We start from the raw sequence: 15403 nt of genomic DNA, 5'->3' as shown, positions 1-15403 counted from the left end.
TTTTCCGAATTTTCCCCGATTTCCACCCGAAAAATGAAAATAGACGCTCTTATATAATAACAGTTGTATCTTCAGCATCAGTGCAGACCATTTTATCGTTTCGGACAGTTTATTTCGTCAATAAGGAGTGAAAAATATTTTTTTCTTCACCACTTGCAGCAACCCCAAATCCCCCATAAATAGAGTTTTCTTTGCGAAGAGCCACAGAGAAAAGTGCTAAAATAGCCCACATAGTGTTTTTCTTCACGCAATCTCTGAATTTCCGCAGTTGTGATTTTTTTTGGTAATAAGAAAAGATTTTCCGCAACTGAGAGATGATGGCCGTGATTGGGGCGAGTGTTTTGTGTTCAATTTAGATGTGCTCTTTTGTTGGATTTTTATTACATAAAATAATTAGGAGAAGAATTTTTAAAAGAAATTTGTGAATTAAGGAGCGAGCAACGTTTTTCATCAGAGACGAATTTTTCTTCATCTCTTTGTATATAAAAGTAGAGAATCTTACCCGAAATTGCATATTTGTGTGTGAGTGTCTTTTACCAAATTTCCCACTTATGAAAATCGAAGAAGTTGTGTGTATTGGAGAGGAGGATTTTCCTGGTGGTGAGGGTCGACGTCGCGACGCTTAATGGCGAATTTTCACGATTTCGTGCATTAAAGTTGATATAAGAGATGATTTTAAACATACACTGAAAAATTCTCTTATATGTACATATGTATGTAAGATACTTATATAAACCTCCGTATGTATATTATGCTTTATGTATTTGAATTTCCTTCTGATGGATTTTCCTTCTCAAAGTGCGAATCTCGGATAAAGCTGGGTGAGAGAAAATCTCCTCTACTTTTTTTTCTTTTCTCGAGAAAACCACTGAAAATTCATTGAAAAAAAAAACGCAACCATCCCTCAAAAAATCGGCGCCATGGCATCCCCTCGCAGCACTGCAGTTTTCCTCTTTGCCTTTTCCTTTCCATATTCCCCACCGCGCACTTTCCACTACTTTACTTGTATAGCAGTATCCATCTTCATTGAGAGTAGCCCAGACTTGCTACAAGAGCGCAAAATTCAGTCGCCAAGAAAACGTGCTCTTCTTTAGAGACATTTTGCCATCACTTTTCGTCTTCATTTCCTCGAATTTTCCGCACTGTGTTCCACCCAGAAAAAAAGTTTTAGTTGATATTGTGGAAATTTTCTTTAATCAAAATGTGATTTTCTCTTTAAAAGTGGAACTAATAAAATTTTAACAACGTAACTTTTAGATTACATATTGAATTAGGAAATTAAAAAAAATAGAACAATGTGTTTTTTTTATGGGTGGTGAAATTAATAATAATGTATAAAAAACTCTGCAAGGAGAAAATGTGAAGAATCTAGTTTTTTTTTCTAAATTACTTCAAGTGCAATGAGGTAAAATGATGGAAAAATTATTAAAAAGTGATTTTTATACTGCTACTAATTTCTTCTAATATATCACTGAGAATTTCATGCAAATTACGTGTAAAAGAATGCAAACAACTTTTCAAGGAAACCTAATTATTTTAAAATTTTATTGAAACCATAAAATGAAAAATATTTTGTATAATTGACCATTCAAAACACCACGTAACACCAAACAATTATTAAAATTTTGCGATTTTCATACTGGTTCATTTAAATGGATTCCTATAAGGACTTTTTGCTCATTGTTTATACTTAAAAAAAAATTAAGAATCCTTAAAAAAAAGGAATGTTTGTAACGTTTATAGTAAAATGGAGTAAAAGAAATTGTTTCTTTTGATTTTTCGGATTTTCCTCACAATAAAAACAACATAAAATAAATATTATTAATTGCTAATGATCTATAATAAAAATTTGTTATATTTAATAATGCGATGAATAATTAAATACATTGTCGCGTTATGTATAACCGAAAGTCTGGGTCTGGAGGTACAAAAATGAACATTTTTCAATCTCGGAAAATATCCCAGCCCAGAACTGTTTGACCTCATGATTTTGGCGATAAATTTTTTTGGAATACATAAAATCTTCTCGTGTGAAAGGCAATATGGTCCGCAAAAGGAATAATTCATGAAGAATTGTGGGTGTGTTGAATTCATTTTAAGGTTGCAAGAGATACTGTGTGATGCAGCAATTGCACGAAGGAGAACGCGAAAAATCATAAATTTCCACAAAGTGAAAATTGCCTCTTTCCAACACACAATTTTTTCCCTTCTTTCTATCTCTCTCTCTCTCTCTCTTTTTGTGAACTCTGAAATTTTCTCGTCCATAATTATCTGTTATAAATTTTATTTTCAAGGTGTTGTCCCCAAAAAATAAAAGCTTCGTGAAGAGGATTCCTTCTACATTACATACATACTGTCTATGTGATAAGATATAATTTGCTGCACTATTAAGGGAAGGAAATTAGTGTCTCAGGAAATGACAATACCAGCAACTCCCGGGCCAAAGCAAAGTCATCAAAGTTAAAAGTAGCGAATGAGGAAGAGGAGCTGTAGGCGTCCTACATTTTCACTGCAATGTCAAAGCAAACTGTGATCTACAATTTTGATTTACTGGTGAGTACAAATACCAACCTCAAATACTTAATTTTAATCAAGCTTGCACTGAAGCTCCACCCCAATCATTAAACGCGTTCAATTAACATGCAAGAAGGCCCAGAAAGACGTTTTGACCGAAAAATGACCTCTGCGAATATCCAGAATAAATATCGTGATAAAGAGATTAAATATTTCTGTAATAGCGAAAGGGTTCAAAGCAAGGTTCAAAGCGTTAAAAAGAATACAAGATGTCCTCTGATCAGTTGATTTATGTAGGTAAAGGGTTTTCCGTGGCTAAATTTCATTCGTTTTTCATCTCTACCAGGTTGCAAGGTAATTTTGTTATAGAGTATAGGTAATAGAACTAAATTATATGGAAATCGTGGAAATTGATTAACCAGAAAGATGGTACAAAAAAAGCACCAAAAAGTAATTCAAGGACAAGAAATTTAGTTATTTAAACAGAGAATGAAAACTTTATATTATAAACCGGGAAGAAAATTACATAATTCATGAATACGAAAACTATAAGGACTTCCACAGGACTCGAGATATAAAATCTCAACTTTAAGTTTAATTTAAAGGCTTAAAATTAAATTCAATACCAGATCAATTATAAAATTTCGTAAAAATCCTGACCAGTAAGAATCTTTTATTTTAATCTCAATTAACTATTTTCCCGGTCTATCACTCTTTCTCTCTTTAAGTTTTGTGAATGTTTATTTTTATGTTTTTACACACTATACACACAATATTTATACTCGAGTCCGGATCGCGTTGAGGAAGAAAAGTTTTCGGTGTGGAAAAGAAGCCGAATCACATACATTGAATGAAGAAATTTTATAAGTTTATATACAACATCATGGTGTTATGTGCATTTGTGTTTTTATGCCAAAAATAATCAGCTCGCAATTTGTTATGCGCGCGCAAATTGAGCAGGAATAATCGTTGAAAAGACTGAGGTTTTTTTCTTTTCTCTGTGAGATAGAACAACGGAAAAAAAACAGGGAAAAACTGACACGTTGCAATTTTATTATCATATATGCAACTGGTGATATAAGATTCTTTTATTAGGTACTTGTTCTTAATAAAAAATTTATATTTTTTTATTTTACTTAAAAGTTGTTTAAAAATCTACAGAAAGCTAGATTTTTTAGCGTTAAAAAAATTTCTCTAATTACCTAGGCATGAGTTATGTATCAAGGATAACACATATAGGTATAAAAAGAAATATATTTATTCATTTAATTTTTTAATAATGATATATCAATCGGGAAAAGTGAATTGTACTTCAATGAAGAATATAATGAAGATTTCAATTCAGTCTTGCTAATTTTCAACAATAGATTTAATTTATCCTTCCTATATTATTATTTCCATTCGTCGATGCTATATAGTAAGATTTGCACAAACACAGAGGAATCGTAAAGTTTTTCCTGTATATTCGCAATGTCGCATGGTGGAAAAGATGGAAAATTTGCACAGAAATTGATGGAGTGGAAAATTCAATGGTGCTTTAATTGAAGATGATGCCTCTTTGGCGCTGCAGATGAAATCAGTCGCATAAGAATAAGACAGAAGAGTAAATTAGTAAGATTTTCTGTTTCACATCCCGAATGATCATACATGCGATTTATGAAATTTGGGGTCCCACGCATTAACTTCATTTATGAAAAGTGCATTCCAACAAGTTTCCGTCAATCGACACGGATTTATTGAAATTTATTCTCGCATTGCAAATAATCCGCGGGGAAATGTTCACTCTTTCGGGACTAAAAGTCATATGCTGTGACCAAAATAAATACACACACGGAATAAATCAGTAGGTGGTAGATAAATGCAAAAGCTATAGAATTTGTATGGGTTGTGGGTGGTTGATGCAGTTCTAACTTTTTTTTTTTTTGATCTTGACTGTAAATTGAGGGCTACGGGATAAAGATTCTCAAATAATGGAACCCTTCATTTTGTTGCTGAATTATGTACTAATCTAAAGGTACGATTATTGATGATGATTAACAGTTTATCAGTGATACAATTATCAGCCAGATTAGGCAGTTTTTCTTTATGGATCAAAATAAATTTTATTAAGACTAAAAATTATATGAAAAAAATATTTAAATAAATCTTCAAAAGTAGAATTAAATGAGAAATGTAGCAAAAACCAAGCTATTTTCCTCAAGTCAGCGTTGAAAAATGTATTACACTCAGACCAGAATTGAAGTTACAATTCAACCAGAACTTTTTTTATAGATCTCTAATTAATTCTTAATTTTATTATGGACTGAGACGCATTTTTTAACGTTGAGTGGAGAAAATGAAATGTTTCTCCACTGTAAATGTCAAACGCATAAAAAAGACATGTCAAATGTTAGAATAAAACGTCAAACATTACAAAAAAACAAACGTTAAAAAAGAAAAGTCAAACGTTGAAAAATAAATGTCAAACCTCACAATGAGCGTCTGAAAATAAATTTGAAACGTAGGTATAGAAAGACACGTTTAACGTTGCAGAAACAAACCGTCAAAAGTTCTCAATGTGAATGAAAACTCTGTGTATTTTCCTTAAAATTAAAAAATAATAATTAATAATAATTTTAAATCCGAGTTCTTCCTCGGCAGTTGAAACTCCTTACCCAAAGAAACTCAGAATCTTCCCAGAGCTTTTGGTCCCGGCTTGGAGCCTTCTTCAGTGGCTAGCATAGAGAGGGGCGCTTTTTTAAAGAAAATTTTACAGTGGAAAATAATTTTCACTCACTCGATAGTAGGGAATTACTTCCCAATGTTCGGGTGCGACAAATACATAACTCTGGTACACTGTGGCACCAACAAACTGATGGCAGGCAGCATACATCGTTATCAAATTTTCATATATACAATTAAATAAAAAAAATACAATTAAAATTAAATTTCGATTAATTTTTGGGGATTTATCCTTTCCTCTGCAGGAGAGTCTTGAGCCCCGGTGCACAGGGGACCGGCAGCGAGGCAGCGAGTCAAATCCAAGCAGTGAGTACGAGATCGCGTGAGTGTGTCACGGTATTTGGGGTAATTACGGAAGAGGAGGACACGGCCACGGTGATTGGGGACCGAGGCATGTTTATTCCAGACTCGCTGAGGAGCTGCATGATCGAGACGGACGTCACATCTTACCTGCAGACACCATCCTCAGGACAGGTGCTTGTGCTCTTCTGCTACCAACCAGCTGAAACCCATATCATATGTAATTAACATAATGTCATTAACATAATGATGTTGTACCTTACAAAAGAGAAAACAAAATTAACCAAATACACACGTGAATTGCGTCCCAATAATGCAGATAATCCAATTAAATCGATAAATGAATAAGAAATGCTCATTTTTGCGCAGAGCCACCCCGTGCTAAATGCATTTGCGGTGTGGGTGGCTAAATTAAGCTGAAATATCATTTTAATTGTCTAGTAAAATTTTAGAAACCAAATTCGCAATCAATGACTTTTGATATGCATACACACACACATTCTCACACAATTTAGTTAGTTGAAAAGCTTTGGGGGTGGTGGCCTTTTGCACTTTGCACCCCCCCGAGCTGTACGGACCGAATTGAATTGAAAATGTACACCTACATATACCTATATATCACGCATGGGAAATGCATTCAATCAGTACGTTTGCTCTTTATTCAATTTTCACATCCTCAATCACTGATTAATGCGAATATTGATCCCTCTGCTTTTTAGGGGCACACCATCCACTTTATTGCTGCATGATTTAGTTATAGAGAGGGACACTTTTTGTCTACATTTGATTTTTTTTCTACCTTTCTATTCAGCAGAAATGGATGAAAATCATTTTGTAATTTGCAAAATATCTATACTGAAAAATTAAATTCAATTTTCATATTGGTTGGTGATAAATTATTATCACAGACAGATTAGCCATATAGATCTATTTGATTTGTCTCTCTAGCATTGTTAAAATTATTTTGAATTATAGGAATCAAGAGAAAATTCGCGAAAATTATCATGATTTTCATTTAACTCTGCTGTATTATCTTAATTATTAAAAAAAATATTTTTTCGTCAATGATTGCGAATTAAGGAATTTAGGATGACAACAAAAAGATCCAAAAAATTCCTCGAAAAGAAAAAAAAATGGGACGCATGATCACGTTGGATGTTTCTCTGTCGTACGCGCTGTAATTGTGATTCGTGTGTTTTGATATTACTTATCAATTTTTGAACTCTGTGTATATAAGAATTTCTTACTCACTGTCTCTCTTCTTCTTTATTAAATGTATAATCTTCCAAAACACACCAGAAGCCGCGACATTTTTTTGGTATTGCAGTCACATAACGTTAAAGTGCATTTATAAATGTCTCTAAAATGCGTTTAGGATCACCATCGTCTGGGCGAATTAATTCGCGCGTTTGTAATGCAAAAGAGTGATCACAGTCACGTTAAACACGTTAGGCAAAGAAATCATGTGCTTTGTGTTAAATATATTTCTTGGAGAAAAAGAAAAACAAGTTCGATTGACCCACTAAATGCACTTTTTTGCAATTGAATTTTGTATTCTGTAACCAAAAATGATGGAATTTCCGAGATTTGTCACGTTTTCCGCAAGTTTCACCTGTTAGTTTTTTTGTCTTTACGTTCAGGTGGAAGACTCACTTGCATTATCGCGCAAGATATCACTCAATGGAGTGAATTTTCTAATAAAATTCTCCCCTCCTAAATACAAATGATCTTTTATATCTTTCCTTTTTTTTTCAAAATGTTTGCTGTGCAAGAAGGAAATGGCTTTATTGCAAAATGTTTATGATAATTTTGATATGAAAGTTTAAAAAATTTTAGCTTTTGCACAAATTTTTTTTCTTGTGGTAATTTTGGAATATTGAGCTTTATTATATGTTTGTACATATAGCAGCTTCTGCATGATCAGGTTTTTTTTCATTTAATAAATATTTTATATAAAAAAGGAGGGGAGAAAAATTAATAAAAAGTTTTAATAAATTAAAAAAAAATTAACAAATCCTCTCCTTTAAACTCCTTAAAACACTTCCAAATGCTTTTATCCTGGCTTTTCTTATAAATTTTGTCTTTTATTCTATCTTTATTTAATTTTATTATTATTTTTTTTTAAATATTTGAATCAATGTTTGTTACTTTTTTTGTATGTTTATAAAATGTCTTTCAATTATGCAATTTTGGACTAAATGTATCTTTTGATTGATAAACTGGACCACATGGACAACGTCAGGATGAATTTCATCCCTTCATTGAGGCTCTCCTGCCATTTGTTAAGTCATTTTCATACACATGGTTCAACTTGCAAGCGGCGAAAAGGAAATACTACAAGAAGCATGAGAAGAAAATGTCCCTCGAGGAGGAGAGGCACTGCAAAGATGAACTTCAAGTAAGTTTTATCATATAGTATATGGGAAGATGGTTCAAGTCTGGTTCTATAATTTAAAAAAAAATCGTTTTTCAATTAATCTTTATAAGAATGAGGTAAAGTTTCAGATAAAAGTTCAGATTTGAGACATTCTTGTACCATGTAGGGCATCAGTAAAATCGATCAATGAATAATCACTAAATAATAATTTTTTTTGGCAGAATGAAAAAGCGGAGGTGAAGCAGAAGTGGGCTTCTAGGTTGCTGGGTAAGCTACGAAAAGACATCACGCAGGAGTGTCGCGAGGACTTTGTGCAGAGCATAACGGGAAAGAGGCAGTCCATCTGTGTACTCTCGAATCCGGACCAGAAAGGAAAGATGCGTCGCATTGACTGCTTGCGTCAGGCAGATAAAGTGTGGCGTCTGGACTTGGTTATGGTGATCCTATTCAAAGCAATACCACTCGAGAGTACAGACGGAGAGCGTCTAGAGAAGAATCCCGAATGTACAAAACCTGGCCTATGTGTCAATCCATACCATATAAATGTCTCCGTTCGAGAACTAGATCTATACTTAGCCAATTTTATTAATACTCATGGTAAGATCAATTAGGATACCTTATTTATAAAAAAAAAACTTTTTCTTAAAAAAATCCCTTCTTTCCTATAATATTAAAGATCCAACAACACCACCGATTTACAATAACAACAATAAAAAGGACGACGAGGGGAAGCGTAGAGGTGAGGTTCATTTAGGTTTTTATTTTATGTATTTCTTTCGTTAACATAGCTTGCTTTCTAGAATCTCCCTCAACGGGATTCACGCACAATCCGTACAATGGTGTTGTCTGCAATGACATCATCCTAGCAACAGGAGTCTTCTCGTCCCGAGAGCTCTGGAAGTTGTCCAAAGGTCCGTCTCCAGACTCAATAGGAAAGAATTAAGCAAGTAGCATCATGTTGATGTGCTAATAATCTTCTCCCTTTATCAGGATCCATCCTGGATGATACTGGTGACGGGTCAACGGGACTCCAGAGCAATGCTAATAACATTAAAATGGAGAACTCAGCACCGTACTACTGCAATAGTTACTCCCTTTCGTCTGCACCACCAAGCTTGGTATCTGATCGCAACCAAGGCTCCTCCATGGTTGTCTCAAGTGGATATAGTAAGGAGTTTTCAGTGCCTGCACAGGATTTCGAATTAACATCTTCTGTGCTGCTTCCAGTTGATCTGGTGGATCCACGAGCAATGCACATCTCAAATTCTCCACTGCTTCGGGGTCAAGGGAAGAATGATGCCTGCTCATCACCTCCAGATGCATCTAATACCTTCCCGGTGATTCTGAGATCAGGTGAACAACTTGGATCTGCAACGGGAAATGCACTACACAACTCCCTACCACTTCAGCGCTATTCAACTCATCCACGCTTAGTTGCGGTTGGGCAGGCACGTCCTGAAGATGTTATGATGGCACACGGAGCAATGGGTGCTCCAGTAACATCAGCTCCTTCTGCATTCTACCAACATAGTCCTGGGGATGCATCTGACGTGGCCGCGCATCAAGATCACCATCAACAAACGGAGAATACGCAACACAATAAATATCCCGAAAATGGACACGATACTCTATCAGATTTTGTTACGTTTGTTTGCCAGGAAGCTGAGAATTCCCCGCAGAACGTCCAGGTATGTTTCTTCCATTTGCTTTTGTATGGAAATTTAGTAATGGCGTTTTTTGCTTGAGTTTTAGGTGCAGCAGGTGCTATCGCGAAGTCCTAAACCGCAGTATTCGCAGTATAGTTCAATGCTTCCACCACCACCTCTACCACCTATGGCACGTCCTGTGGCTATCATCCGGTCAACTGGAGACCTGACAATGATTACATCACCACCATCATCAATTACGCCGCCCGTTGCAGCGGCCACGACTCTATCTTCACCCCACCAGGAACATGAGCCAGGTTGTGCATCAGCTGCTGAGATTGGTTCATCACCACCGCTCAGTCCACAGCTGGAAGCGTCAACACGCAAATCACTCACGCGAATTTCTAGTCCTTACTCCCTTGGACGTGAGTACGCTTTCAATCACTTCCATAGTCAACCGACGCAACTTTTCAGCTATGCTAGTGGGCAGTCTGTAGCCTCATCAACTATGTCAGGTGTTATTAGCCCTACGAATCTTAGTCTGTATTCGTCTCCCGTTACAACACCTCGAACTACGTCACGTTCACGATGGAATGCACCGTTCCTATTGGAAGAAGACTTTAGTATGATTACACATCCTGTGTCCAATAATGCACCTGAAGCTAATACTGTAATCCTCATGGAGGAAGGTAAGTAAAGAAAGAAGCTATAAATTAAAGGAATTCATTTATCGTTTCATGGGCTTGAGCCTTATTGGTGAAAACAACAAGGATAATGTGTAGTTTTGTTGAGATGTAGCGTACTGCCACACTATCCATGTTATTTCTATAGCGAACACAGTTAGAAAAAATACTTTATGAATTGAAAGAGATGAAAAACACATTGGTGACGTCATTGTTTGCATTTCTGCCCAAATCTTTTCCAACGCTTCCTTACAAATCCCAGTGGTAAATGGGAAGTTTGGAAATATTTTGATTTTTCGATTTTGCGATTCCTGATTGTTTTCTCAAAGGAAAGTTTGGTCTATATAGGGGAGGACAGGGTAATTTGGCCACATTGGCGGAATTTGGGATATATTAAGCAAGTGTGGTAGTATGAAGAAAAACAAATATAGTCCTATTTTGTTAGGATATTTTCCGGCCTACAACTTCTCCATATAATACTTTTCTCTATCTCGATGAGAAATGGGTGAATTTTAGAAATTATTTTTTTCAAATATCTTTTAGGGTGATACGGTATTTATTGAAGATTCTTTTCCAGTAATTTGCCGGATAAAAATATTTAACAGAGCCTCAAACTTTAAGATTTTCTGAACCACAATCGGGCAAAGTCTAAAACTGGCCTTTTTTCAATCCTAATTTTATTTTTCTAACTTAAATTTTTTGCCATACTTTGCTTATAATCATTAAGAAAACATTAAAAGGCACAACCATAATTAATATCTTAAATGTGCCGCTAAAAATTGGGCCGGAAAAACTCAAGTAGTCAAATTACCCCACTCCAATTTTCCGGATAAAACCATTTCCACAGGAAAATCTGTTTGAGATATCGGAAAATGGATGAAACTATTGTGTTTATGAGGGATTAATGACCCTTAGTGGCGTAGAAATTAATTTTTAAGCCTTAAAAAACAAATTAAAAAAATCGAGATCTCCCAAAATGCCAAAAGCACTTAAAAAAGTGAAAAAATTTTTTTTATCAAATAAAAGAAAATCTAATGATCGGATTTTCCCCAAACTTGGTACGACTGATTTTTTAGCATTTACCGTACTTGAGATATTCCCCTTAATGACTTTGGCAAAGTGGCCAAATTACCCCGTCTTCCCCTACCAATGAATGAGCTCCTTTTCTGTCTTATTACTACTTAAATATTAGTTTAAACGATATTTAAAAAAAATCCCTTATTTTTTGTAGATCGATTCTTCCAACAGAGCACAACATCCGTGGATGTAATCGACAATACAGGTCATGGGATAATTTCTCGTGATCAAGGAGTAACGTCCTTAAATACAAATGTGGATGTAAATGTGTCAAAGACCGAAAATGTCCTCATTTCGCCAAAATCAGAGATACTGTAGTGCAATTTTGTGGCATCCAGAGGGATTTTTCAGCGAAGGAAAAGCCTAAGGTAATGTGCCTTAGTTCAAAAAAAAACACACACACATACAGTCATTAAAATGAATTAAAAAAAAAAGTGGGATAAGAGATTTTACGCGCAATTTTTGCAATTGCATCCTTTAACACTTAGCAATAAGAGACTTTCTTCCATTAATTACTACATACTGTAGAGAGTAAATTTTTTGATGAAATTTGCGGGCAAAAATTATAGAAATTTATTTATTTTTTAAATCTTTGTCTTTTTTTCTATAATAATTATTTATAAAGATACAATAGTTCTGGTTAGTGAAGTAAGAAAAAAAAGAAATAAAAATTAATTGTTATGGTCAGCAATTAATTTGAAAAAAAAAAAGAATTATATAGTGAAAATTCAAATTGTGCCCCAAATTTCTCAATTAAATAAAATAACAATAACAAGAGAGTGAAGTAATTATAATGAAAAAAAAAAAAACTTTAGAAGTTTATTTGTGATTCCAGAGAGCAATAAAGTTACTCAGAAAGCGAAATACACTGTAGTAAAAAGAAAACTATCCAAATACTCAAGACAACGTAATCAAATAATCTTCATTATGGAACTTTTATCTCCTCAATTAAACTTAAAAGAAAAAAACAAGATAATAAATTAGAAATAATTTTGTGCTTCCACTTGAAAGGACATTTTTTCTCCCTAATTTTCTCTCCCCAATTATTGTTTTATTGAGTGGTCAAAAAAGAAAATAAGTGAAAAAACTTTAGGTACGAGAGCTAACCAAACTTGAATTATAAAGGAAAAAAACGAATTAAAAAAATTGTAAAAAATATGGTGCAAGAATTATATATTAAAAGAAAATCTAAGGGAAAAAATAAATTTAGTACTGAATACTATATTTACACAATGTATGAACCTTAGGGTGGGGGATGATCCCTAAGATTTAGAAATGTTAAATACCGTATTTAAAGAAAACAAAACAATGAAAGATTACACTGTGTAGACTATTAATACTTTATAAGGTAGAATTTACATACATATAATTACACTTTATTGAGTTTAAAGAGAGAAGAAAAAAACAATGAAAAACTATAAAAAGTGGTCAATAACTAAGATTTTTTTCGCGTAGAACAGGGGAGCGTAAAATGAAGAAGTTTACTAAAAAAAATTAAATTATACTGAAGGAAGCATTATTGAAAAATATATAGCCAAATATTGCCTTGTAGACTTGGTCAAAATATTTACACATTATTATATTTCGATGAAGAAAAAAAATATTACAATAACCATTTACACAATTACACAAGTTGGAATTTGAAAAAAAATAAGGAAAGAGAAGACGTAACGAAATGAGAGAAAAAATAAGATATTTTAACAAAATAAATTTGAGAAAAAAAAATGAGAAAAGTACCTCGCTATTTTTCGTAAATTTCATAAGAAGAAATACAAAAAAAAGCCGAAAAAATACACAAAAAATGTTTGAAAAAAAAGCTAATGACAGAGCTATTTCTCTTGGAAGGCTTCTGGATGTCATTTTGGTCAATTGAATTAAAAAAAAATTTGTTCAAGAAACTTTTTCTTTGGCACAATTCTAATGTCATAACATGAAAGAATTTACTAAATATTCAGACAATAATTCACAAGAAAACAAGTCAATATGAATAATGCTCAATATTATTTTATTTATTCCATACATTTTTTTAACCCTTTGCGGCATGTGGGGTAGGACACAACAATTTGGTTTTTTTTTATTTCGTTAAGTAATTTTGTTTGAGAGTGTCAAAACTTACTAAAAGTTGAGAAAATTGAGAATAAACAGATTTTCAGACGATTAAAAATTGTCAAACTTTAGGAAAGAAACGTCAAACTTAAATTAAAATGTCAAATGTTGGAAAAATGTTTTTTTTTTAATTTATTTAATTAAAAACCAAAAACAACTCTGAATAAATTTCTGGTTACGCCAATTTTTCAAATTCCATTTTTTACATTAGATAATATTTGTTTAGTAGTCAGATCAACCTAAAATGTCTTCAGAATCTTCTTAGATAATGAAGGAATTTATTTCTTAAAGATGAAGTTGTGCCTAAAGGGATTATTGCGCAATAACAAAACATAGCTTTGGGGTCAATTATGTACCCCTACTTGGTATACGAATGGTTAATCGAAATTCACAAATTGAAGGCGGTAACTACCCCAACTTTGTAGTCAAAGGGTTAAGGGAACTTTGAAAGTACACAAGTTATAACACATTGCAATTAAATGATTTAATTTTGATCAATTTAGAGTCGTACATAAAAAAAAAATTATTTTATAACAACTATCGGTTCTTTCACATAGATTTTTATAAAAAAATATTTAAGGACATAGAAAATTATTCAAGGAATTATATTTTTCAACATATTAAAATTATTTAGAAAAAAGAATTATAAATTGTGCATTTCTGAAGTTCCATGTTGTTCTTTATTCTCACCACAAATCATTTTCTTTCACTTTTTGCAAAATCTTTTTTTTTTTTTAAATGTGTTTTTTCGTAATTCTAAATCACACAATTTCCCATTATTCTTAGAGAAATTTTTGAAAAACAAAAAAAAGTGTATTTTCTCTCTTTCGTCAACTATTATGAAAAAAAAAGAAGCTTCATAAAATAATGGAGAGAGTATAAGGAAATAAATTTACTTAAATATATATACACACAAATATAAAGACTGCTCAGTATATTTAAACTCTAAAAAAAATGATGAAAATATTGTAATAAAAATGTAGAAAAGAAAATGATAATGCTTAAATTAGAACAACGAAGGAAGAAGAAACGTTGCCAAGAGTAGGTTTTTATTTGTTAAAAAAAAATTCTGCAAATAGTGAGGAAAATCTGGTCAATTTTCCTTACACAATTTCCCAGAATAATTACACCACCCATTGATGACATTGCTGCTACATAAAATGTAAGCAGAACAGTGCGATGATTTTTTTTTATTTAGAAAGATTTTTTGGGCATTTTTTGTTGACTTTTCGTTGTGAGTAAAAAACAAAAAAAAACTCACCTAGAAATGGTCATTCTGAGTGTGAAAAATATTAATGAAAACATGAAAACTCAACAGAAAATATATATTTTAGTGGTTATATGTAATACATCACAAAATTCCCAAAAAGTTGTTTTTGTTTTCTTTTTGAAAAGAACAAAAATTCTATATTAAATTATTTTAGGTCAATTTAATGAAAGAAAAAAAATTAAGAAAGTTCTCAATTTTAAGGAAAATGTAAGAAGAAAGTTTAATATTAAAACCAAGATTTTAAAGAAACAGAGGAAATCCTAGAAAAAGAAAACAATATAAACTCTAAAAAAAGAAAGAAAAAAAACCCAAATTTACTAAGAAAACGAAAAAAGTGCCAAGCGCTATATAGGTTGTAGGTTTAATAAATTAATAACTCATTATAATTAAAAGAAAAAAAAGAATAAACAATGAAATTAATTACACAATGTGATGGTCAAATAAGAGATATTACAAAAATATTGCTTTGTTAATGAACTCAATTAGGAATTTTAAGGAAATGTGGAAGTTACTGCGAAAGGACAAAAAATTGGTTGAAATAATTTTGATGAAGAAAAAAATGAAAAAAAAGAAAACGTGGTCAAACTATATTGGTAAAATACCTTTAAAACTCCCTCGTGGTCAAAAGAAAACCCCACAAAATTGACGAGAAAAGAAAAAAAGAGAATCAAAAAGTGTGAGAGATTAATAAAATTCAATGAATAGAAAA

The 15403-nt window shown here is 32.7% G+C and overlaps 1 protein-coding gene across 6 annotated transcripts; it reads left to right on the top strand.

Moving 5' to 3' along the window:
* Positions 1–60: 60 nt before the first annotated feature.
* On the top strand, positions 61–15403 carry LOC129795156 (nuclear factor 1 X-type). 6 transcript variants are annotated; one of them, XM_055836226.1, is made up of 11 exons: positions 61–488; positions 2295–2553; positions 5481–5709; positions 7778–7933; positions 8134–8509; positions 8589–8651; positions 8713–8823; positions 8903–9079; positions 9140–9600; positions 9665–10247; positions 11473–15403. In XM_055836226.1, the coding sequence occupies exons 3-11, from the start codon at positions 5629–5631 to the stop codon at positions 11634–11636; spliced, it is 2172 nt and encodes a 723-aa protein (XP_055692201.1). In that variant the 5' UTR covers positions 61–488; positions 2295–2553; positions 5481–5628; the 3' UTR covers positions 11637–15403. The 6 variants fall into 6 exon arrangements, with proteins under 6 accessions (XP_055692201.1, XP_055692203.1, XP_055692200.1 ...); XM_055836228.1 differs by having other exon boundaries at positions 61–522; positions 8779–8823; XM_055836225.1 differs by having other exon boundaries at positions 61–522.

Source organism: Lutzomyia longipalpis, chromosome 4 (assembly GCF_024334085.1).
Source record: "Lutzomyia longipalpis isolate SR_M1_2022 chromosome 4, ASM2433408v1".
NCBI lineage: Eukaryota > Metazoa > Arthropoda > Insecta > Diptera > Psychodidae > Lutzomyia > Lutzomyia longipalpis.
This window is presented reverse-complemented; position numbering and strand designations above follow the sequence as displayed.